General features: G+C 35.4%; 1 protein-coding gene across 2 annotated transcripts in view; it reads left to right on the top strand.

Annotated features, from left to right (window-relative positions):
• The window catches only part of LOC150110374 (UBX domain-containing protein 4), a 202,467-nt gene extending 193,317 nt beyond the window's left edge, over positions 1–9,150 (top strand). The window contains exon 14 of one of the 2 annotated variants that reach the window (XM_090399088.1): positions 8,269–9,150. In XM_090399088.1, the coding sequence (XP_090255214.1) occupies positions 8,269–8,413 (145 nt within the window). In that variant the 3' untranslated portion in view covers positions 8,414–9,150. The remainder of the gene's footprint in view (positions 1–8,268) is intronic. The other variant, XM_090399098.1, reaches the window with a different exon arrangement.
• Positions 9,151–27,391: the final 18,241 nt, after the last annotated feature.

Below are 27,391 nucleotides of genomic sequence, written 5' to 3'. Positions count from 1 at the left end.
ACTAATTGGTGGCAAGTATGACATCTCAGTCAAAGTCAGTTCCTTTGATACTGTGACCAAATCTGAAACTTGATTCCCTCCTGTATCCTCTGCCACATGCTACTTAAGGCAGTTATCTCTCAAGAAGTCCAAAAATTAATTTAATTTAGCATTCTTTCACTTTGCATTTGCCAAGCTTTGCCTAAATACTTCCTGCTCATCATCTATATTTCTTGGTCACAACTCACTAAATATCTCTGTCTTATAACTTCTATCTTGAATGCAATATACTCTCAAAGCTATTAGTGTCATTTTCACTCAGATTCTTCACCCTGAGAGGGGCACAGTTCGTCTATCATGAGAACCACTCCACCACCACCACCATTTAGCTTCCCTATCCTGATGAAAAAATATTAACCATGTTTGACTTATGCCAACAATCTCTGGAGAGACTGAGTCATTCAATGCCATGAACTCATTTCCTTTATTCCTAATGCTTTTACTACATGCCCAGAAAACAGTCTCTCCAAATGCCTGTATTCAGATGTAAGCCATCTCTTGCATACAGCTCTCTTCTGTGTACTCGACACATCCACATATTCCAGCCCTTTAATTTCAAAGGTATGGAAAGGACCTTTATTAAAAAAAAAAAAGTTAATTTATGTATCGGGTTTATAACCAGTGTTAAAAACAGATCAGTTTTATGCTCTTTTGATAGAATGTTAGCAATGCCCCCCCCCCCCCCCCCCCCAGGAGCAAATTCACTATGTTACTGATTTTTTCTCACACATTACAAATAACCTCCATGAGTCAGTAGACTCATTAGTGAGGAGGTCCACTCAACCAGAAGAAGAAACATTTCTATCATATTGAACTCTGAAATTCATGTTCGAAGCTTCCAGTATTTCATGTCAATCACTGAGACACCGTCAGAAAGTACAACATGAGACTTGTAACATACACACAAAGGTAACACAAAACTTCATTGAAACACATGGATGAAAGACTTGAGTCCTAACTAGGTGGGGCATCCTCTGTGTGGCACCTGTTCATGGCCTAGAATGAAAACTGGGATCTCAAAGTAGTAGTGCTTCCAATATTTCAGGAAGTTTTATGCAACATATTTATTTAAATTTGGCTGATTTCTGAGTGCAGCTGCAAATTCCAATAGCCTTTCTCTTCTAAATTTACTACAATGGAGCATGGTGGTCTTTTTATGAGCCATATCTAAAACATTGTCCGTAATGCCCAATTGACCATAGTAATGACTGCAGATGTTGACTCATCTTCCTGTCTGTCCATAGTAGATCAACTTTCAGGAACAAAGCACTTTATAAATTATAATAAATTTAGTTTAATCCTTTAACCAAATGTTAAGCAAACAAAGTTTGCACCTGAAGTATCATCAGGACTGAGGCAACTCGTGGTAAAGGTGGACTAAGCTCTCGTCGCTTGTCTTAGTATCTCCCATAATGCAAAGCACATCTCCTTGTGGACATATACAGGGTGTTCGGGATAAATTTGACATATTTATAATTAATTATATTTTTCCGTAAGTTACATGTATTAACACACACTTCTCTTCATTTAAAAGTTTGGACCCTTCTTCATTCATATACAAGATGTCAGAAAGGATGGATAGCTGGAACCCACCTGAATCATGGAAGAGAATAACTTGTATCATGATGATTCGTGCCCGCCATCAAAATAAGGATATTACGACTGCTGCCCAATGCTCCCTGAATACAGTAAAAACAATCAGGCATGAACTAGAGACTTGCAATGGTGACTACGAGGATGTAGCAAGAAGAAAGATCCCTAGCAGACGATCTGATTGCGTTCGTACAGCAGAATTCCTCGCAAATCTGCAGGAACAGGTGTTGAAGAACCCTGACATTGGAATTCGGGCTTTGTTCGTGGAGTTTCTAACTGTAGTCAAGCCCTGGATAACAAGGGTAGCCAATGGTAGGCCGTATGTATGGCAGCAGGATTCGGCCCCTTGCCACACCTCTGGGAAAAGTCAAAAATGGTTGTCTGAAAATTTCTACGACTTCACCAGTCCAAATGTTTGGCCTCCAAACTCCCCAGACCTTAACCCCATGGATTATTTTGTATGGGGCGCAATTGAAAAAGACACCAATCGCACTTCCAGTAATACAAAAGCCCAGTTAATGGATAAAATTAAAACAGTTTTTGCGGCCCTTCCCAGGGAGACTGTAGCATCAGCTTGTTCGAGGTTCCGAAGCAGAATTGAAGCTGTGATTGATGCTAATGGTGGTTATTTTGAGTAAATCTTGTTGATAGTATTGTAATTAACTCTGCCTGTAATGTTTTTTTGTCAATTCATTAAATTTAATAGATACAAAGAAGATTTTCTTTTTCCTTACGAAACTGTCAAATTTATCCCGAACACCCTGTATAATGTTATGTATTAAAGGGAAGGGCTAAACTGGTTTCAACCTTTATTGAGGTATCATCAGTGGAAGCCAGACCCAGAGGTGGTGATACTAAGGTGGAAGTAATGGAGAAGTCATATTTACCTATACGAGTTGCCAAAAGGTGTCTCACTTTATTATTAAATTACTCTGGATTTAGAGAAAGATGTTGGAAATGCTATGCATTAAGGGAAGGGCCACTACCCAGACCGGGTTCGACCTTTATTGAGGTTTTGTCAATAGGAGCCAGATCCAGATGTGGTGATACTAAGGTGGAGGTAATGGAGAAGTCATATTTACCTATACGAATTGCCAAAAGGTGAACTTCCAACACTTTATATACTCTAGACCAGCGTTTCCCGAATGGTGGGTCATGACCTGGCACTGAGTCATGAAAAAAACTCAAAAACCTACATGTTTTGTTTTTGGGTTTTCTTTTTTTCGCAAAACTCTAAAGTACAAATGAATAGCATTTAATTGGGACTAATGAATAAATAATTTAATTAATAGAGACGAAAAACATGCTCCTTTTGCATTGCCATTTCACAGTCTCTTTGTTTGCGGTAAAGTTGCTCAACTAATGGTGAGCCTGCGTGGCGGCAACCACACTACCAGCCGAATCATTTGGCAGTCTGGCGTTTGTTTTACTCACCTGCCATGCACTCGCTCTGCTTGTTCAGTTTGAGTTAAGCAAAAGAGAGAGAGCATATTTTTTTTTGTATTTACCGAATATGTGTACCTTTCCCGGTGGGTTTAGCTGGATAACTGTAATTATTATAATTGGACTTTCAAGCCCCACCATGCTACATCGCAGTAAATTGAGAAGAGAAAGACTATTTGATGTTCTCAGAAATCAACCTAATTTAAATAAACATGGTTGCATAAAACTTCCCAAACTAAAGTAAACACTAATACTTCAAGATCCCATTTTATATCCTAGGCTGCCAACAGGTACCCACATAGGGTGCCCTATCTGTTTAGGACTCTAATCTTTTGTCCATGTGTTTCATTTAGTTTTGTGTTACCTATACGAGGATGTAATAAATTTAGTTTAATCCTTTATCCAAGTGTGAGCAAACAAAGTTTGCGCCTGAAAATATCTTCAGGACTGGGATAAGGTACAACACCGGGCAACTTGTAGCAAAGGTGGATCAAGATAACACCCAGACTAGTTTCGACCTGTATTGAGGTCTCTTCAGTGGGAGCCAGGCCCAGAAGTGGAGATACCAGGCAGAAGCAGTAGCGAGGTCATCTTTACCTATAGGAGTTGCAAAAAGGTGTGCCACCTTTTTATTAAATTACTTTGGATTTAGAGAAAGATGTTGAAAGTTTATTTTTCACTTGGTTAGACTATAATAAATTTAGTTTAATCCTTTATCCAAGTGTGAGCAAACAAAGTTTGCGCCTGAAAATATCTTCATGACTGTGGTAAGGTAGTACAACACCAGGCAACTCGTAGCAAAGGTGGACCAAGCTAACATCACTCCTATCTCAGTATCTCCTATAATGCAAAACACATCTCCTTGAGGATATGTATAATGTTATGCATTAAGAGAAGGGTCACTACCCAGATTGTACCACTACCTATTCTGGGTAGTGGCCCTTCTCTTAATGCATAACATTATACATATCCACAAGGAGATGTGTTTTGCATTATGGGAGATACTGAGATAGGAGTGATGTTAGCTTGGTCCACCTTTGCTATAAGTTGCCCTGCCCAGTGTTGTACTATATTACCCTAGTCCTGAAGATATTTTCAGGTGCAAATTTTGTTTGCTCACACTTGGATAAAGGATTAAACTAAATTTATTATACGAGGATGGTCTGAAAATTTTTCTGCTTAACAATGAAAAAATGAATTTATAATTTTCAAAATTATTTTGATTTTTCAACATAATCTCCCTTAAGACATTTATTCCAGCACCATTATCCCATCCCTGTAGCGGTTCTCAGTAAGATCTGCAAAATACCGGTATCCCTTGCTTAACATGGCGAAATTAATTGTGGCAATCCCTTGACATACGCGGCAAAAGTTGATTAACGCACCTTTAAATTTACCAATCAAAAACACATAAGCCTCGTGTCGTGAGCATGATGACGTCATACCTCCCACGCAGCCGTGCTCCCTGAGTACCAGCCAGTTACTTTACTGCCAGCATTAAGAGTGCGTATATTACAAGCTCCAGTTGTTCTGCTGTACATATTTACAAATTACGTTCTTAGAAAATTTTACGGCCCGTTGATCATGTCGAAGAATAAGAGCAATCCCAAAACCAGGTGGTTAAATAAAAAAAAGAAGAGGAAAGTAATTACCTTAGATACAAAACTTGATATAATTAATAGATTTAAACGTGGTGAAAGTAAAAGTAAGATCGGAAGCGAATTTGGTTTTAACGAGTCTACAATACGGACTATATATATTTGGCTGGAAGACTGCAATCAAAAGTGAATTCCAATTAGTGCCTATAATATCAAGGCCAAAGCTCTAAGCCTGTTTTCAAGACTTAAAGAGACTAATATAAAGAAAACAATTCAATATTCGCAGCTATCAAAGGCTGGCTTGAAAATTTTAAATCTAGGGCAGGACTAAAGAATGTAAAAATAACAGATGAAGCTGCAACTGCTGATAAAGAAAATTATCGAAGAAAATTATTATGATTACCGCCAAATGTAGATGAAACTGGCCTCTACTGGGAAAAAATGCCACCTAGAACTTTTATATAAAAAAAAAAGAAGCAGCGCAGCCTGGCTATAAAGTATCAAAAGATCGCTTAACTGTTATGCTTGGAGGGAATGCCAATGGAGATTTTAAATTGAAGCCGCTGCTTGTCTATCAAATTCAGAACCCAAGAGCTTTAAAAGGATGTAACAAGAACTCTTTAACTGTAATTTGGTGGTCAAATCAGAAGGATTGGGTTACCCAAAGTCTATTCGAAGATTGGTTGGTCTTAATTTTGCCTGGCAGTTGAAGCTTATTGCAAGAGAAATAACTTAGCTTTCAAAGCTCTTTTGCTTTTAGATAACGAACGCACTTGGTCATCCAAATTCTCTTAATGATCTGTGTGAGAATGTGAAAGTTTTATTTTTCCCACCAAATACGACATCACTGCTACAACCCATGGACATGGGCGTCATTGCAACTTTTAAAGCCTACTTTCTTAAAAAGGCATTCTTAAAGGCAGTAGAAACAACAACGGGAGAAAATGTGATTACGCTTCAAGAATTTTGGAAAAAAAATTAACATTAAACATGCAATTTTGAAAACAATTAGGTTGTTTTCAAAATCCTGTGAACAACGTGATTGAGGCAATCGTTGCAATTGGTGAAGACCTTGGTTTGATGGTATTGATGCAGAAGATGTTAAAGAATTATTGGATTCAAATTCAAAAGATTTCAGTGACAACGATCTTCTTGAAATTTCACAATAACGCGCATATGAAGACAACGAACAAATGGAATGTGAAGATGAGGTTCCAAAGGAGATAACAATCAAAGAACTGGATGGGATATTTCGCAGTTTAGAATCGCTTAAGCAGCAAGTAATGGATATGGATCCAGATGTTAACCGAAGAATGCTTGTTTGACGAGGTCTGAATAGTCAATTTTCTTGTTATCGTAGAATTTATGCTGTTAAGAAAAAAACTAAAACTGTTCAAACGACTCTTGATAACTTCTTTTGATAAAAAAATTGCAGTTACTAATGAAGGTACAAGTATTTATTAAACATTTACTTTGCATTCATTTTTTATCTTTCCTAAAAGAGTGTCATATAAAACAAACTATTAGTACAGTAATCGATCATAAATGAATTGTACTTTTTACCATCGATTATTATATTTGATTAACACGATTTTGATATATGCGATAACATCGAGGGATTAATTAATCGCTTTAATTGAGGGATACCGGTACTCCTCTACAGCTGCAATCACCTCTTGATTCAAAGAAAAATGCTGACCAGCGATGAAGAGTTTTAGTTTTGGGAAGAGATAGAAGTCAGAGGGAGCCAAATCTGGGGAATAAGGTGGATGTTCCAACAATTCATAGTGCAGATCCCTTAATTTTCCCATTGCCAAAACACCTTTGTGAGCAGGTGCATTGTAATGATGAAAGATGATTTTTTCTTCTGCAAACCGGGTCTTTTCTCAAGAATTTTTTCATCTAGTCTGGTTAAAAGATCAGAATAATATTCTTCGGTTATTGTTTTACCCTTTTCAAGATAATAATTGGTAAACAAAATGCCTTTAGCATTCCAAAACACCGATGCCATGAAATTTCCTGTTGATGGAACCGACTTTGTCTTCTTTGGTACGGAACAACCGGCTTGTCCACTGTTTTGACTGCTGTTTGGATTCTAGTGTGTAACGGTGAATCTAAGTCTCATCCATAGTAATAAATCGATGCACAAAATCACTTTTATTCGCACTGCTCAGAGATTTTCATACAAGTATGTGTGTTTGATCTGCTGTGAGCAAGCGCACCATCCATCATACGCAAAGCTTTTTTATTTGCAATTCTTCATGCAAAAATCTTACACGTTCTTTTGAAATGCCTATAGTCTCAGCAATTTCACACACTTTGGCACACCGGTCATCCAATACCATATCTTGCACTTGATCAATGATTTCTGGTGTTACACTTTTTGGACGTCCTTCACGTCGATCATCTTCAAGGCTGGTATGGCCATGTTTAAACTTGACAGCCCATTTGTTAATTGTCGAAAATGAAGGAGAAGAATGTCTGTAAACTTTTATGACCTTCGAATGAATTTCTTTTGGCGTTAAACCTTCTTTTACAAAGAATTTTAAAACTGCATGATACTCAATTTTATCCATTTCAAGGGATACAGACAACACTTTTACTTCAGACAGTTGTATAAAGCAAACTACTTGATAGAATGACTTGCAATTTCACTTGGATGCTTTTGACAGATGTACCAACTTAGAAAAAAAATCTTGCCAATAGTGTTGCCATCTATGGTCTGGTCAAGGCCCAGAACTTTTCAGACCACCTTCGTATTGTTGATAACAATGATTTCCCACTAGTTCAAGGCACAAGAGTATACAAAGTATTTGAAATAGAAAGTGATCACTATTTAGTATTGACATGATAAAATTGAATTTCATATTAATAAGAAGAGTGTGTAAGAAAGTTTTAAAATGAATCAAAGTAGAGCAGCTTTCAGAGGTGAAACTCAAATACACAAACATCATTCAAGAAAAATGAAAGATTTTGAAAACAATAACCAAACTTGGAGATTCAGTGACAAACCATGAAAAATAGATTGATGGATTCATCCAGAGAGATGTGGTGGGGGTTGTCTGTAAGGATAGAAAAGTCAGAATTCCATGATAGACTCGGGAAGTTAAAGAGGCAATCCAAATTAAAGTGAGCTTAATTGTCGACAATGAAGGAGAAGAGTGCCCATTAACTTTGAATGAATTTCTTTTGGCGTTATACCTTCTTTTAGAAAGAATTTTATAATTGCGCGATACTCAATTTTATCCATTTCAAAGGATGCAGGCAACACTTTTGCTTATGACAGATGTACCAACTTAGAAAAAAAAATATTGCCAATAGTGTTGCCATCTATGGTCAAGGCCCAGAACTTATCGACCACCTTGCTGACATGATAAAATTGAATTTCATAACATAAGCCATAACATACATGAAGAAAAGCAAAGCAAAACATTTGATTGTCTAGAGAAGTCAGTTCATCAGTAAGTTATAGTGCTTTTCTAGAAACGTGCATGTGTGTGTGAAAGAGTAAAAATAAAATATTTATGTATTTTATTTTTACTCTTTATTCTTTATTAAACTAAAATTCATGATAATTATTTTTCTTTTTATACAGTTCTGGTGTACATAACCGTGAAGCTGGCAAAGAGCAATCAAATAACTTTTATCGAAGAGAAGGCAATGTTTTTCGTCTCTGTAATCAAAACAGTGATGAAGATGAAAATAATACATGGAATGGTAATTCAACACAGCAAATGTGAATTATTACGTCTGTAACAAATCCATAGAGAATGCTGTAAAGCCTATAAAAAAAAAAAAAATGTACAGTATTTTTTTTTTTCTTATTTTACCAAAAATAAATGTATCAATTTATGGATATTGCAAATCCAGAAAGAAATGTTTAAAAATTAATAATTTCAACAGATACTCTATCTAGTCTGGTGAAATAAGTCATGAGAGGTTGGGGGGGTTAGCCTCAATTTCCTGAAAGTAAAAAGCAATTTCAAAGAATTTTAATAAGTGATGCCTGTGATTAGCACTTTTACAGATTTCAGATGTTGATCTAGTTAAAACATAGAATGGCATCAAATTCAACTGCATTTAACAGTCACTATCACTACACTGTTGTGTAGAATGCATGCACACACACACACACTAACACACATATATATAGAAATTTGTAAAAGAAACAAACTTTCTAGTATTTCATTTTGTTCAGAGAAAAGAAAATGAAGAAGGGAAAAAAAAAACTGTTTCTTAGCTCTGAAAGTTTTAATTTTCATGCGTGCACAATGTAGTTATAAAGAAAAGCTCTATAGTTAATAACTTTTGTGATTTTCTTTAAGATAAAGTCTATATATTTTTATTCAGACTATAAATTTGTATTGTGCCTTGTCTGTGTCTGTGGGTTTGGGAATATAAAACATCGATTCAAATAAACATGAGTTCCTTTGAAATCTGTAATGTTTTATTGTAATTAAAAATTTTTATTCAGTTATTTAGTATTCCTGATTTATGATACCTTTCAGTAAAATCACATAATACTATTATGAAATTCAATTGAAGCTATTCTGTCATCAGTTCATATCTTAAATTTGCAAAAACAAAATACATTTTTAAGTAGAAGAATACATTATGCAAATTTATTACATAATAAATATTATAAGCATTAATAAGTACTAGTAGTTCTAGATTATTGGTGAAAGTTTGTCCACTTGGTTATACTATTAATTAAAGATGCCAAGAAGATATATTCTTGATTTCATCCTCTATCCAAGTTTAAGCAAACAAAGTTTGTACGTGAAGTCACCTTGTGACTGGGCTACTTGTATATAGAAGCTAATGACTTCACGTCTGTTGCCTTAGTATCCCATAAAGTATTCCAAATACAGAAAAATGGTTTGAGGTAAAATCAGGAGTAAGACAAGGATGCATATTATCTCCACTCTTATACATCATCTATGTGGATCTCATTATGAAATAAAGTAGCATTAAGCCTTGATATTACAATGCAAACTATCAAACTTAATCTTTGCTTTATGCAAATGATGTTGTACTCCTAAATTCATCCAGTGCAAGTCTTCAGGGTTCTGTAGCCAAATTGTGTAACAGCTATAACAAATGTGGCTTAAAAATCAGCAATAAAAAGACCAAACTTATGAAAATAGAAAACAAAATTTCAGATGCATTTTCAATCAAGAACCTATAGAACAAGTAAAATATTTCAGCTATTTTAGGCATATTTTTTTAGTGAAGATACCAAATTTAATTTGGAAATAGACAACAGAATAAGCAAAGCTGGAGACAGATGAATAAATTTATATGTAATAAGAGAGAAATTGGACAAAACAAGAAACTGGCAGTATACAAGACAGTGCTCAAATCAATTTTAAGTTGTGGATCTGAGAGTTTGGTTAGAAATAAAGCACTTGCAGTAGACCATAGATATGAGAGTTCTGAGAAGTGAAAGTCTAAAAGAAGTGAACAGATAGCAGCAATGGTAGAATCTTATTTAAAATGAAGATATTAGAAAAGAACTGGACATTGGTAGCATCGAAGAACGTATGAGCAGAGTTAATCTAAAGTGGTATGGCCACTTAAACAGATGGGAGAGGAAAGGATGGTAAATCAAATGTTTGATATCAAGATGGCAGGAAAGAGACCCAGAAGAAGATGAAGATATAAGTGGATTGATTCAATCTGAAGTGCCTTAGAAGAACGAAATGTTAGATACAATACTGGAGTGCTAACAAGTAATATACTAATTTGGAGGAAAATTCTTGATAGGAGATTACATGGTCAAGTTTTCATTAATAATAATGTAAAGTTGATCATGTAGTGCTGTAATAGTAGCTTAAACATCCCTTAAGAGCAGATATCAGGAAATTAATTATGATTTTTATATTTTCTGAGGAAAAAAGTAGAGGCCTTACTTTTATCCTGTTTCTCATATATACACATATATAACTTGTACTCAGCAGCAAGTAGAACTTAGCACATATAGGAAAGTAGTTTGATGTAATATCAGGTATAACAAGGATGCAAGTTATCTCTTTGTTCTTATTCATCATGGTGGATAACGATGATAAAGGAGAGTGTCATTAAAACTTTAAAAAAAAAATTTTTTTAAATAGCCTAGATGTTATATGCAAATCCACAAGCTGAGTCTGTAGCCAAATAAATAATTACTGTGCAAAATGAAAATCAGTAATAAAAAGGCTATAACTATGAAAGTGAAATGCTGAAAATATATAGTATGCTAGGCCCTAGATGGCGAACCTATGGCACGGCAACGATTTACAAGTGATATCCTTTTATATGCTTATAAATTATTCAACTGTTTTTTTTTATTAATTATTACAATTTGTACAAGTTAAATTAAGGGGATAAAAATCCCTTATTGTTTTTCAGCCAGTATGTGAAACTCTAAGATCAAAAACTACGACGAACTATCGGCGAATCCAAGCGTAAGTGACCACTTGGTAGTACCACACCAAGGCAACTCGATACAAAGGTGGAGCAAGTTCCCTCACTATTCTTGATATTTTCTCATAATGTAAAAACACACAGCTCCTATGAGATGTAATACTGCTTTACATTATGAGGAGAGGTCACTACCCAGACCGGTTTCAACCTTTTTTGATTCATATAGGGAAGGTATGCAAGTTCTTTTCACTTAAACTTTGATATCATTTAGGTCTAGCTACTCACTGATGAGACCTCAAAAAAAAAAAGGTTGAAACTGGTCTGGGTAGTGACCTCTCATAATATAAAGCAGTATTACATCTCATAGGAGCTGTGTGTTTTTACATTATGAGAAAATATCAAGAATAGTGAGGGAGCTTGCTGCACCTTTGCATCGAGTTGCCTTGGTGTGGTACTACCAAGTGGTCACTTACGCTTGGATTCGCCGATAGTTCGTCGGCATGAAATGCTTAGATCGTAGTTTTCGATCTTAGAGTTTCGCATACTGGCTGAAAAACAATAAGGGATTTTTATCCCCTTAATTTATCAACTTTGCCGGAAAAAAATAGCTGTTTGGCTTTTCATCTTAGTTTTAATATTGTACAAGTTAAATTTTGTTTTATACAAGAGAGCAGCTATGAAGATGTGCATATAATTGGTGCAGTATTAACAAAAGATCACGCGACCCAAAGACGAAGGACTGAAAATTGCTGAGTTGAAATGCTAATTCTCTTCAACCGAATTCCATAACATCTGAAACTGTCATAACAACATTCACTATTCGTTTCTTAGTTTTAACACATTCACAATGGGGTGTCATTTATCGTTCCGATGGAACTTCTCTTTACCGGTGGGCTCAACTCACACAATGTTTCAACCCTTGGTTAAATTTTATGGTTACTTGTTTGCGTTTGAGCTGGCAGATGAACTCACATACTCATATGGCATGTTTCGATTCTTGGTAGAATTTTATTTGAGTTAGCCTTTGTGATCTGTCATAATGATGTCGACAATTTCAAATGCAATAAAACAAACAATTATTTCATTTAATTGAAAAATTGAACAATAGTTTTTAGTTAGATACTGTATTTCGGTGCAACATATGGTTTTGCTCGAGTCTACACAGCATAGTTTCTGTGGGAGGGAACATGTGATTCATTACTTAGCGCCATTTTTATTCCGGCTGTCTGTACCTTATTCAGGGATACAATAAAACTACTTGTTTTTCTTGCATCTGCAGTTTAATGGTTGTTGGGGAGGGCATGTTGTTACTGTGGGGAGCAAGTTACTATCGCTTCAACGTGAACATGTTCAAACATTTTTCGTGTGCAAGGTATATGCAAAACTTTTTAATGTCTTTTTATGTAAAGTAAAATCAGGGATGCAAGTTATATTCGGGTAAATACAGTAAGCATTTTGCCGACAAGTTGACATCCTTCTGCTGCTTCCCTGTTCAGCTGACTTCTATGGTGAGTTACAATGCATAAATATTTTTCTCATTAGTATTTTTTTTAAACCATCATCATTAAAATCAATTTAATAATACAATAAGCAGTTTGATACTGAATAATATTATAAATTTATATATAAATAAATATAAATAAAATATTATTTATAAAATTATAATTATTTATAAAATATTATATATATATATGTGTGTGTGGGTACGTACGTACGAACAAACGAAGATTCATTGACTCAGTTGAAATACATATTGTAAAATAGAGTTGAATGACTTAAACCGAGAGTTAGGTAAAAAAGGTTTAATAGTAAAACACGACTAGTTTCGGGCTTATAACAGCCTTCATCAGGTGACATTATAAAAGAAAAGAAAAAACACTAAACACTGAAGGTTAAAAAACTATGAACAACATAGAGTCTCTATGCATAATTAGCATGAAAACGTTGTAGTTGTATTTAAAGCTGTTCTTTCGTTTGTTGCATTTTTGGGAGAGTGTGTGTTTGTAGCATCATGTGAACGCCAGTACCTGATTACTGCTGAATGACTATCTGGGAGGTTGCAGCTCAAGTTATTATTTAGATGTTCAGGGTTGAGGATGATTTCCCAAGATTCTATGATTTTTCTCTCTAATTCATCATGGCAACAAAAGATGTTGGTAGATCTGTCAGACTGTACCCAAGTCATACAGTCTGCTGATCTAACAGATCTACCAACAAAAGATGTTGGTAGATTTGTTAGTTCAGCAGACTGTATGACTTGGGTTTTCATCATTAGGATCAGCCGTGAAAAGGATATGGCTTGATAAGGCACTGGCTCACTGTCTCTTGTAAGCAATGTCTCTCATATATATATATATATATATTATAAATAAATTAATTTTTCTCCTGTTAAAAACTGCCATACACGTCAGCAACTTGATTTGTAAATTTTTGGCATGCGCCGGCACGCCATCAACTCAATTTGTAAACTTTTGCACACTTAAAAAGGTTCACCGCCACTGTACTAGGCTATTCAGGCACATATTTTTTAATGAAGATTGCAAATTAAATATGAAAGTAGAAGATGGAATAAGTAAGGCTAGTATGGGAAAAAAAAAAAAAAACTAGTGAATATATGAATGAATTTATACAGAATAATACAGAAATTTGTCAAAGCATCAAACTGACAATATTCAAAACTGTTCAATCCAGTTTTACCTTGTGGATTTCGGTTGCGTTAGAAATAAAAGTTGGCCAGATATGAGAATTCTGAGGAAAATGAGAAGAGTGAACAGGCAGCATCAATGGAAGGATCGTGTAAAAAAATGATTATATTAGAAAGGTGTTTTATATTCATTATATTATAGCATTCAAGGATACATGTACTGAGCTAATCTAAAGTGTTGTTACTCATAAAAAAACAGAATGGAAGGGAAAGATTAGCAAAACGTCTGTGTAATGCCAGAGATGAATCGATAGAGTTAGTTCCGTTGAAGACTGAAATCTATGATGAATAGCTAGCTGATTTGGAAGAATACTGATTGAAGTAATGATAATATAAACATAATTGTGTTGGCCAATCACTGTCCTGTATTCCACCTTGAGGGTACATATCAGGAAATGGTGATAATAAAAAATGCAGTGAGGTTGTTATGAAGGACTGTGTTCCATTGTGTTGCTAAATGTAGAAACTTTTATACACAAGTTGAAACTCATTTTCTGGCAGTTAATTACAATGTATTTTAGCCACTTTGCACTCCAGCAAACTGATAGAGATTGAATAGAATGAATTTGATTAAGGAATAAATTACCTCCTTCTAAACAGATTTTTCTGAATGAATATATGTACTCAAAATTATCAGTATTCATGGCACGATTGTGAATTTTTGCTCTTTACACCACACCCTCTTGCACTGCAGAATTTCACAGATTAGTGCTAAGCACTTTGACACTGTAAGCACGTATTTTGAATCTTTGATTATTTTAAAATGAATAATCTCTATCATTCTCTTCATTTCTTATTGAACATTATTTCCATAAAAAAAATAACATAAAAACATTTTGAACATATATGTTCCCTAATGAAGAGAATAATTAAGTACAGGATATACAGACTAGTCAATACGAATACTGTTCCAGCATAAATTGACATGGAAAAAAGCATGAGAAATGTGCAAGAATAGAAAAATTAAAACTTTAAAATGTCAAAAAGTTACAAACAATTCAGAAAAATAAGTCGTAATAAAAGATTTTGGCAAGTAAGTATCAAATGCCCAGAGTGAACACAGAAAAATGTAAGAAAGCAAAGGTGTGTGTGTGTTTCTAAATGCTTAAAAGTGATGACTAGTAAGGATATAATTATTATAGCACAGGCACCTACATGGAGGCCTAAGACTCATCATGGGAGACCCAAACTATCAACACAATATCTGCCATACCTCTACTTGAAACCATTAACAGACAAAACACTGAACTCACTCCTGCAACCTATTCCATTCATTCATTCCTCTCCAAGCAAAAAATCTAGTTCTTACACTTATACCCAACTTCAGAGGACGACCTCTTGTTCTGCCCCCCCCCTCAGCCAAGTGCTGAAGTATTTCCTTTATATTAATCCTATAAGTATTACTGCAACCCACAAGCCTCTGAATCCTCTCCATCACTTCCTCCAAGAAACCCAGGTGACCAGACCTCTGAGCATAATAATCCAGATGTGATCATATTAGGTCTTTATAAAAAAAAAAAGCATAATTATAATGCCCTTATCACTGCTTTGGTGTGTGTTCCATATTAACCAAGTAATCCAGTGAGCTATTACCCTGACTATAGTTCGCCCACCGATTTGAGGTCCCTCGACACTTCTGCGCATCTCAGAAAAAGAAGAATCCATTCCGATAATAGGGTAATCAGTCCGTATAGTGGGATGAGTTGTTTATTATTACCGGTCGGAAAATTAACTTCTCTTTTATGATTATTGTAGTTAACTATGTTGCTTGTATAACAGTTGGAAAATTTTACCTATAAAGCACGTGATTTCGCGTGTTGGCGACCAATTCTCCCCTTCAGCATGAATCGACTATTCTTGGAAAGACGCGAAGCAGGGACCTGGAAACGGTGGGCGAACTATTCTACAGTAATATTCAACTCTCTACCACTACCTCCCAAATCTCTTGCTTCACCAATTTCCTAGAGTATAGTTCCCTCAATGTGGTATGCAGCTTTTAATCTTTTTATCCCAAAATGCATAACTCTAACTTTTGCATGTTTAGGTGACATCCATTATGTTTTGCCCATACTGTCAACCTATTTAAATCATTGTGCAAGCTTGCTGCATCACCTTGATTAGTTGTTACCCCCCCCCCCCCCAGCTTTGCATCATCAGCAAACAACTGAATATCTCCCTGCAAATTATTTCCTATATATCATTTATGTACAAAATAAACAGCGGTAGTCCAAGCACTGAGCCCTGCAGCACACCACTAGTCACCTGGGTTCCTCTAGATTCTTCCCCTCTGTATACTACTTTTTGATATCTGTCCATCAGTCAACTTTTTATCCATATCACAAGTTTCACATTCATCCCCATTTGTGGCAGTTTGCATGGAGTTGCATTTAATATCCTGTCAAATGCCTTTGTGAAATCCAGCAGTATCATCAAGCAGCCATTCCCTTTATCCGACTCAGCAGTCACTCTATTATAAAAAGTTAGTAGATTACTAAGGCATGACCTTTATAAAGCCATGCTGCCCCTCATAGTGGATCGTATTCTTATCCACCCATTCTTGAATTCTCATTTTGACCAACTTTTCCAGAACTTTTATTACCATTCCTGAGATACTGATTGGTCTGTACTTTTTTTTTTATTTGACACCTCCAGTAATCCAAAGACTCCTCGAGGGAGGGCACCTGCTCTACAACTTTGTCTCCACCACTCAATCCACCAACTGACCGCAGCTACACCAACGGTATCTACTGCCGACTACCACCACTGGTATTTCCACAGACAATCACAAACATCCATGCCCATGGCGGGATTCGAACCTCCACCCTTTTGGCTGGAGAGCAGACTAAACAGTCTAGTCAAAGGCATCCCTGGGTCTCATGCACATTCTGCTGTGACTTGATATCCCATCCAATATTCATATTCTGCAATATCCTAAGTACCTACAATTCATCAACTTCTGTTCTCACATCAGTCGCTGTCACCTCTGCTATAACAGTATCTTCACTTGAATGATATATACCCCCTCCCCAGTAGCTCAACAGTTTCGTCTGCTTTGTTACTTCCCTAATTCCTTCCAGTGAAAATAAAAATACAGGTGGAATTGTAAGTTAGTGGAGTGGTACAAAATATATTCAGGTGGCAAAAATTCGCATTTCCCATTGTGTGTGTGTGTGTGTATATATATATAGATATATATAGATATCAAAAAATCATCTAATGCTTTTTCATTCTGTTTTTATTCATGCTGAGTAAAAAAAAAAGCATCAGCTGATTTTTTGGACTTTTAACCATATCTAGCTTTTGGAGACTGAATGGGCAGTTCATTCTCCACTGGTAGCCAAACAGAGATAGCTGGCCTAAGACTATCACTAATTATAAGTGGCAATCAATGAAGAGACTGGCAAACAAGTGTTGCCATCTCTTGGTGCCTAACAGGATATGTTATTGTCTGAAATAGCGTGGGTTCTATGGTTGATTTTCTGGAGTTTACAGGATGAAAAACCCATTTGCCCATGTTAGAGATCAATTAATTCAGAAATCGGTCAAAAAAAGGTTTAGAAAAAGTTTCTCCATTTGGCAACTAGACTTGAACATAAGTCTCTCTTCGGGTGGCCTAATGCAGAGGATGCAAAAACCACTTCCATGAGCTACATTGGCAAAAAAAAAAAAAAAAAAAAATTTTTTTATTTATTATTATTTTTTAATTGTTTGGGTATATCTATATTCAACATTTAGAAAAATATCTCATAACACCTTAATATGAGCATAGTGGCACCCTGGTTGGGAGTCACTAACAGTATGTGGGAGTAGGGCAAAGCACCAAACGTAAAAGATGTGAAACCATAAAATAAATATTAAAAAGAAATATGCACTCAGTATATTTTTTCACACCTACCATATTTTGATCTATTCTTTTGCATATAATGTATTAGAGATTTGGTTTTGTTTCTGACCATATTTTCTGATATGAAAAAAAGAAGATCCATGTTGCTTCAAGTAAGTTACTGATGGTTTTGTATTTAAAAAATTTTCAGAAATATGCATTCAGTGTATTTTTTTCACTCCTACCAAATTTGACCCACTTTTTTTGCATGTTTATGTATTAGAGATTTGTTTTTGTTTCCAATTAGAATGAAAGAACAAATCTTCAGTGTTTCTTTGGTCTCATGTGACATATAAAGTTATGTTGTGCCTGATACTTAACAAGATTGCTTTTGAGAATAAACAGATATCTCTTGGACAGCCATAAAGAGTCATCATTAGTAAAGACTTTTAAAGCATTCATGAGTTGCCATAAAATCAATTAAGCTAAGGGGGTAATTTTACTGCTTCTTGAAAAGAAACTCTTGACGTGGTTTGTAGAAAGACATTAAAACGATATGTATTGGTTGAAATGATTCATGACACTATATTTTCTTATCTGAAAATAGAAGATCCAAGTTGCACATTCAGATTTTAAACTAGTTATGAGTGGTTTAGACATTTAAAGCATAGAAATAAGCTCCAACCAACTCTGAGGCATGGGGATCAGCATTAGCTAATCAGTAATGCTTAAGAGTACTAAATGAAAGGTATTGGTGTCCTGTGAATTATTTTATGCCAGCAACAGAGCAATATCTATAGATGAAAATATCAGTAAGTTTCCAAAAAAAAAAATCATTAAAATTTTTTGTTGAATTTTCAAATTTTTTTTTTTTTAGTTAGATCAAGGGTAACTTACAATGTTGTATTTGTTTCAATGAATTGCTGAATACAAACACTACTTCAGCATTAAAAGTTATACACCAATTACTGTATAAGAATTCTCTAGAGCTACCATCAGGGTATGAACTTAATGATATAGTACATTCATTCAAGAATAAGAGATCCCCAGGAATAGATATAACTCCTGCAGAGTTGTTAAAAGCAAAGGGAATGAAACTAGAAAGCAAAATATACAAATTTATTTTAACCCTAAAGAAAAAAGAACAAATGTCAGGAGAATGAAGAAAGAATAAAAAGAATGACAAAATGTTTGTGAAAATTCTAGAAGTATTTTTCTATTATGTACAGCATACAAAGTAATTACCTCTATTCTCAAGAACAAATTAAAACTATTTATGGAGAAGAAGCAGGTTTCAGGAAATGTACCTTTTCAGAATGCAGTTAAACAGTTATTAGAGATAAAATGAAGTTGTTGGTGAACAGGTTGTTGTCTTGTCCTTTGAAGAGTCTTAGATGTTTCCGTGTGCTCCTTGTACTGCTTTGGCTATGTCGATGATTTTGTGTGTATAGAGCTGTTGTTCAGGATTAGGATCTATTTCTTGCAAGGCTGCTGTAATTGCTGGACAGGACAGGTAAAGATGTGAGTGGGTGTCAGTTCAGTATTGGGGCAGTTTCTGTACGTTCTCGTATCATCTGTATCGATCTTCATTCCTCTATAATGTCCTGTTAGTAGTCTTGCTATCGTGGTGGAGGTTTTTCTGTCAGCACTGATTTCGGGAATTTGATGTATCACTGATTTTAGTGGAATTAGTTTAGCTTTTGCTAGTGCATTGGCATCAGCGAGAGTTATCATGTGAGTTTCTTGGTTGAGTTCTCCGGCCTCTTTTGCTAATTTATCAGCTACTTCATTGTAATCAATGCCTACATGAGCAGGAATCCATTGTAAAATGCAACGTTTTCCTAAACACTTTAGTTGATTTAAGAGTTTATGGATGTCTTGTGTGAGCTTGGTATTGCCATTTTTGATTGCCTCCATAGCTGATCTTGAGTCACTGTAAATTATAATTCCTTCAGATTGTTGAGATGAAGATAGTTTTAAGTAGGCTTCTAGTGCTTTATTTATTGCATAGAGTTCGCTGGTAAAATTGGAAGCAATTCTCCCAGATCCAACTTTTATTGAAAGTTTTTCACCTTCGGGAGTAGAAGGAGAACACCACCGCCTCCATTAATCATATTGGTGTCTGACGATCCATATCCATCAGTATAACAAATAACCTGTTTGGAGGATGAAAGAAGGTTGATAGTATTTAGGCCTTTTTCTTTGAGCATTTCTTTTGGTTCTTTTTTTGTACAGAGTTTGGTAAGATTTATGGAGGTATTTGAAGGTAAAGGACTGGAAAATAGAGGTTCTTTGTTTATGTGGGCATTTAGCTGATCGAGACCTATTTCTTTCCTGATAGTGTCATCATATTGTAAAGTTGATGAACTGTGAAGTCTGCATTTTTGGTTCCAATGTTCATAAGTTTTTAGGGAGATATGATCGCTTTGGTAGCTTCCGATATTATTTATGAATTTTATGGTCGCAAATTTTCGTCTGTCCTCCAGCAGGTCAAGCCCACATTCCTGTTGGGCTCTAATGTTAGTGGATGAGACTGCACCAATGATAATCTTAGATGCTTTTGCTTGTATTTTGTCTAATTTTTTCTTTATTGATGAGGCCGAAGGTGACCAGATAGGTGCTGTATATTTCATTATTGGCCTTATTAGTGTAGTGTAAGTAGTTTTGAGGATTTTTGGCTTGTGCCCCAGTTTGTTCCACAAAGCCTTTTCAGTATATTTAATGTATATGAAAGTGTTAGAGATGTGTTGTGCAAAATGTAATTCCTGATCAAGCGTAATACAAGGTATTTTGGATTTGTGACGTTTTCAACTAGCTTGTTGTTGATCATGACTTTGGGATTGTAGGAATGTCTATTCCTGTCTGTACTGAAGGTGCTTAGTTTTGTTTTGTCTGGGTTGATTTTGAGTTTAAGTTCATCCGACCATTTTTCTAATCCTCTCATGGATTTGTTTAGAATCTCCTCAGATCCTCTGATTTCAGCACTAGTGTGCCAGATGGCTATATTATCTGCATAGCAAGTTACTTTTGTGTCTTCTGTAAGGTAGGGATGAATGGTATTGACATATAGAAGGAATAGCAAGGGACTGAGTACTGAGCCCTGGGGAACACCAGCCCAGGTTCTCTTTTGATATTGCTGCATTGATTCTGATTTTGATCTTTCTTCCTCTAATGAAATGAGCAATCCAGATTAAAGCATGTCCTCTAAATCCAATATCATGTACTGTTTGTATTAATTTTTTGATCCAAACACGATCGAAAGCAGCAGTCATATCAAGGAATATGGCATTGTCTTTTTTATTGGTTTTTCCTGAAATGAGTATTATTGTTTGGCAGAAGGGGAATAATTGATCTGTTGTCGAATGACAGGTTCTATAGGCAGTTTAGTAGTAGTTGATTTTCTTATTTTTTGTCAGCCAGTGCATAAGTCTGGAGTGTATGATTCTTTCAGTAATTTTACAAAGTATGCTAGTTAATGCGATAGGTCTATAACTTTGACATTCTGCAGTATTTCTGTCAGGTGTCAGGATGGGTACAATAACTGATTTTTTCCATTCTTTTGGAAGTTTGCCTGTTCGCCAAGAGGTATTGAGAATGTCCAGAGGTTGTTCTTTGGCATTTTTGCCAAGGTGTTTGACCATATGACCAAAGATAAGATCATTACCAGGAGATTTATTAGGTGCAGTTTTCTCGATTGATGAATTTAGTTCGCTTAGTGTAAATTCTTCAGAGAAGATGTCATTAGTTTGGTATATTCTTGCTTGTTTTAGTATTTTACTTGTGAGTTTATTGAGAGGCTTGTCCTCTGTTATACTGAAGTTTAGAGTTGTTTGAATAGGTTTTTGCCAGTGTGTTTGCAATTTCTTGATCTGTAATAGCTTATTTCCTATCATTTATGATGAAGTTTGTTTTCTGTTGGTTCTCTTTTTTGATATTGTCGTCTAGGATTCTAATAATGTTCCAGTGTTGGCTGTCTTTTCTTGGATCCAGGTTACTACAAAGCTCTGCCCATTTCTCTTGTTTGCACTTTCAAATTTCCTGCTCGATTTTGTGTGTTATGTCCATTAATTTCTTTCTGTATTCATCAGTTTTATTAATTCTGAATTGTTCGTTGATATTGTCTCTTTCTATAATCATTGAATCAATATTGCGATCTTTCCAGTATGGTATCCAGGTATTTTTCCGCTTGTCTCTTGGTATTGTTGCTTTGGCAGCTTTACTGATGTGTGAAGTAAGGATTTGTAATTTTCTGTCGAGGTTTCCAGAGACAGGTTCATCTTGACAGAGGCTCTCCAAGGTTTGAGTAAACCTTGTCCAGTTGGCTTTTCTGAAGTTCCATGTCCTTTTGATATGCTGTTCTTGATCAATCTTGAAGTTTAGTGTTGTTATTATGGGTCTGTGGTCACTGATGGCATTTCCCAAAATTTTCCATTGTGCACTTGATGCAATGCTATAATTAATAGCTGTGATGTCAATAGCAGATTCAGTTACCATAGTTTTAGAGAGATAGGTGCTCTGTCCATTGTTTATTGTTGTGAGTTCCAAATCTGTAAACAGGTCTTCCAATTGTTGACCCTTATGGTCTGAATCGGGGGAGCCCCACGTTGGGCTTTTTGCATTTAGGTCACCAAGTATAATGGTTGCATCAGTTGGATATTTGCTTAGCTTTTCAATGATGTCTGTATCAATATTTGTATTATCAGGATAGTAGACGTTTGTGATTGAAATAGAATATTTTGGTAGATGTATTTCAACAGTTTTGTATCAATATTTGTATTATCCTGATAATACAAATATTGATGTCTGTATCAATATTTGTATTATCAGGATAGTAGACGTTTGTGATTGAAATAGAATATTTTGGTAGATGTATTTCAACAGCTTGAGCTTCCGTCGAACTGTTATTATTTAAATATTGATTTAGGGCGATTTCTTTGAATTTGATTTCTGGGGTCTTCAAAAGGATAGCAAGCCCGCCACCTGCTCTTTCCTCTCTATCCTTCCTAAGAACTGTGTATCCTTTGATGCTGAAGTTCAGATTTTTGTTTAGTTTTGTTTCTTGTAGACCAGCTATATGGATATTGTTTTTGTAAAGCATGTATTTAAGTTCATCCATTTTTCTCTGAGTACCATTGATATTGAGTTGCAAAATGTTAATACGAGTCCTCGTAGCATATTTATCATCAGGAGCCCGGAGTGCAGCCCCAGACGCATCGGCTGCCCCGGACGCAGTAGCATTGGTCGATATCTTTATATGACTCTTCATTAGAAAATGGATGCCGTTGCCACGTTAGTCACCTTGAAATCAGACCATAAGAAATTTGGTCCAGGATCCAAGGGGAGGGGATGCGAGGAGGTGTGGTCGGACTTCTCCCCCCTCAGAAGCACAGGTTAAAATACATAATGGTTTAATAGATCCCTTTCCAGTACTTTTTAACTTAGCTCTAGAATACATTATCCAATAGTCCAATAGGTAAAGGTGCTCTAATAAATAAATCAGTGCAAATTCTAGCACAAGTGGTCACTTACGCTTGGATTCGTCGATAGTTCGTCGGCATGAAACGCTTAGATCGTAGTTTTCGATCTTAGAGTTTCGCATACTGGCTGAAAAACAATAAGGGATTTTTATCCCCTTAATTTATATGAGGATGGTGTTAACATCATGCCAAGAACCAAACAGAAAACATAAGAAACATATTTGGAATTAGATAAATTAGCACATGGCATAGAGCTAAAAATTAAATCAATAAAAAACCAAAATGGTTGATACTAGGCAAAATTAGTAAATTAGGAACCTTGAAATAGAGAAAGTGGAACAATTTAAATATTTAGGAGTAATGTACTTTCTTAACAAGAAATTATATTCTTGTTTTAATCCTATATCCAAGTGTAAGAATGCAGTATCTTCATTGGTGTATTTGTATATAGAGACTGCTGACTTCATATCAGATGTCATAGTGAGGTAGTAGAAGTGCAGCAATTGAATAAAGAAGAGTAAGTCTTTTATTCTCTCTCTCTCTAATCTGTATTCAGGTCAAAAGATATTCGTTGGAAAACTAAAATACAAATATTCAAATTGATGATTTGTCTACTTGTTACCTATCAATATGAAACCTGAATATTTGCAGCAACGGTGGAGGATTTGGGTTTCAGATTTTGGAAGAAAAATCCTTAGAAAAATATTTGTCCCAGTGAATGATAATGATCTCTGGAGGATCATGGAGGGTGCAATAATTATTATTATTATTGGAGTTGGCAGACTCATCGTGGAAGGTTCATTCAACTGACAACATATTTATCAAACCAAATTTTAAAATCCTTAACACTTTTTACATTAACAACACATTCTGGTAATGCATGCCATTCACTGACAATTCTCCATGTAGTTTAATCAAGTTCAAAAAGTTGAAATGGGCAGGATGTTTTTGAATGGAAAATGATCGTATTACTGTAAATGGTAAAATTTTTGATAACAGACTAAAAGGAAAACTAACCACAAGATGGATGCATACAATTAGTCAAGATAGTAATTCTGCTTCTCCTTTTGGCTTTCGGGTACCGGTGGAAGTCGTTTAAGCGGTCGGGAAGAATGATGGTCAGTGGCGGCTATGCGGCTAGACTGTCAGCGAGGACCGAGGTCTCATGCCAAACCACAAAGACCTATCCAGGCAGAGCAGTTTCGCCCACATCGGCAAGAATGTGATTTGTGAACGTAATCACTAGTTGGTCGTATCCGAAGACAACAGGCCATAGAATGAAAAGACTAGCCACATGAACTCAGCAAATTGATCGAGAGGAGATGCCAGCGTGATCTAAATGGTTGGTAATGTAATGCCTTTCTAGTTCCATTGTATTCTGAACAAAGCTAGAGTATAGAAAAGTGCTGCTATATTATGTGATAGGATTTATTAACTGGTAGCAGGACTTTAGTATTTAATCCACTATCTAATTGTTGTAATTCTGGGTGTGTTGTAGTAGAGTTTAATATGGAATTGTTGAGGCATGTCACAGTCTAATAGCCTTAGAATGAATAGAATAATCTCTTGCTTAATATGTTAACTGAATGAGAGTAGTACATCTTAAATTGATATTGTATTTTAATGTGAGGTATTGATTGTGGTGAGATTTTGTCTGGCTAAATAGTGTTACATGCAAGTGTACTCAGCTTGGTTAAGTGTGATTTTGATAATTGTGTAATGTACTAAAGAATGAATAAACATTCCTGTTTTCTTCCTTATGAAATTGCCTGATCTCTGAAATCAATGCACCACTCATTAAGATTAGGACCTGTACGAATTTAAACGCAGGGGATTAGCCACGACTATATTTAAAACAAGTTCATTAGGAGCTTGAAATTGGGTTCCAAGAGTCATAGGTTGGCCTGGTTGTTAACTCTCTGACAAGGAGACTTCTCTTGTAATGGAAATAAGATGGCGCAGCATTAACAAACAAATTTTTCTTAATTCTAAAGAGGAGTTAATTCCAGACTTGCATCCAAAGAAATTTGGCTCAAACCCAAGGCAATTTCTTTGTTTGCTGAGATTTGCACATGTATCCAATAGAAGGAGCGGCCACAGAAAGGATAGAATTTAGCTAAACCAGATTGTAGGAGTAGAGGGGCTTAAGGAGGACTAAATACTATATAAGCAAGAATTAAAGAAGTAATTAATAAAAAGAGAGTAAAGACAAATATAATTAATAAGATACATATACAACAAAAGTTACCAAGAAATTATATAATTATATATTTGGTTTAATCCTTTATCCAAGGTGCAAGCAAACAAAGTTTGCACCTGAAGTATTTTCAGAACTGGGGCAACTTGTGGCAAAGGTAGTATAACTTCTCATCACTTGCCTTAGTAAATGCTATGCATTAAGGGAAGGGTCACTATCCAGACCAGTTTCAGCCTTTACTGGGGTGGTGATACTAAGGTGAAGTAATACAGAAGTCATATTTCCATATACCAGTTGATAAAAGGTGTGACACCTTATTATTAAAATTCTCTGGATTAGAGATAAATTGATGGAAGTTTTTTCATGTGGCTATGCTACCAATTATATATTTGGTTTAATCCTTTATCCAAGTGTGATGTTGATATTTTTCAGGACTGGTCACTCGTGACAAAGGTTGTATAACTTCTCATCACTTTGCCTTAATATCCCATAATGCAAAGCACATCTCATTGCAGACATGTATAATGCTATGCATTAAGGGAAGGGTCACTACCTAGACTGCTTTCGACCTCTGTTGAGGTCTCTTCTGTGGAGCCAGACCCAGATGTGATACCAAGGTTGAAGTAATGCAGAAGTCATATTTTTCTATGCGAGTTGCCAAAAGGTGTCACATCTTATTATTATAATACTCTGAATTAGAGATAGATAGTTGTTGAAAGTTTTTCACTTGGTTATACTATAAATTAAAGCTACCAAGAAATTATGTACTTGGTTTAATCTTTTATCCAAGTGCAAGCAAACAAAGTTTGCACCTGAAGTATTTTCAGGACCAGTGGTGGTTCGTGTCTTGAAATTGTGGGGGTGCTGCAACTTTCGAAATATACATACACACTGTAAGTACAGTTTATGTGTGTTTGGATAAAATATCAAAATTATGGTAAAAAATTTAACATGAAAAAATATTGTTTATTATCGATGAAATTATACAGTTTGGTATAATTCAAAATTATTTAAAAATAAAATATATTCTTTTTGTTTTGTTTCATGAAAAAATATTGTTTATTATCGATAAAATTATGCAGTTTAGTATAATTCAAAATTACTTAAAAATAAAATCCATTCCTTTAATTTTAATTAAAGGGATGGATTTACAATTTTTGGACACAATTAAATCCTTTAATTGTAATGTCCAAACATTTAAAGAGACGGAGTAAACATGATAAGCACTACGAACACTCTACGACTGGTGTAAACTGCATATAAACAGTGGAACTGCATGCCGGACAGTGCCGCATTATGCTAATAGCTCATATCTCACTATGACACTGTGGTAAACACAGTGCTACTAGCGTCCTTCGGCCTACTAAGTGCTACAAAATGGATTTTTATTATTTTTTTATACAAAATAAGATAATTGTATTGGATTGTTGATGATAAAATTAAATATTACAAGCAAATATAAATAAATTAATAAATATGTTATATATCGAGAAAAATTGGGGGTGCTGCAGTTCCGCAGTGCCTATGCATGAGCCGCCCCTGTTCAGGACTGGGGCAACTCGTGGTAAAGGTGGGATAACTTCACATCACTTGCCTTAGTATCCCATAATGCAAAACACATCTCCTTGCAGACATGTCATTAAAGTCATACCACTTTTACCACTAGTTGCTCTAGTCCTGAAAATACTTCAAACACAAACTTTGTTTGCTTACACTTGGATAAAGGATCAAACCAAGTTTATAATTTCATGGTAGCTTTAATTTATAGTATAACCAAGTGAAAAGCTTTCGACAGCAAAGTTAATAATAACGGTAAGTTGCTGGATTTCTGTTCAGGACATGAACTAATTATTACTAAAACCATGTTCCAACTTAAAAACATGCACGAATTCACATGGAGAGAAGATACAAGAAATAAGAAAAGTCTCATTGACTATCAGTACCGTCTATAGGGTGTAGCATAGAGGCAGCCTGCATCACAGCATGGCTTAATAAGGGCGCTTGTTCAGTCCATATTGCGGTAGGCGCCATCGCTCTATTCCTGATAGCATAGCAATTGCGGAAAGAAGTTTTTCCAAGCTTAAACTGATTAAAAATTATTTGTGAACAGCT

The sequence above is a fragment of the Typopeltis vanoorti genome, chromosome 1 (assembly GCF_054136105.1).
Source record: "Typopeltis vanoorti isolate ZY-2024b chromosome 1, IOZ_Tvanoo_1.0, whole genome shotgun sequence".
Classification (NCBI taxonomy): Eukaryota; Metazoa; Arthropoda; class Arachnida; order Uropygi; family Thelyphonidae; genus Typopeltis; species Typopeltis vanoorti.
This window is presented reverse-complemented; position numbering and strand designations above follow the sequence as displayed.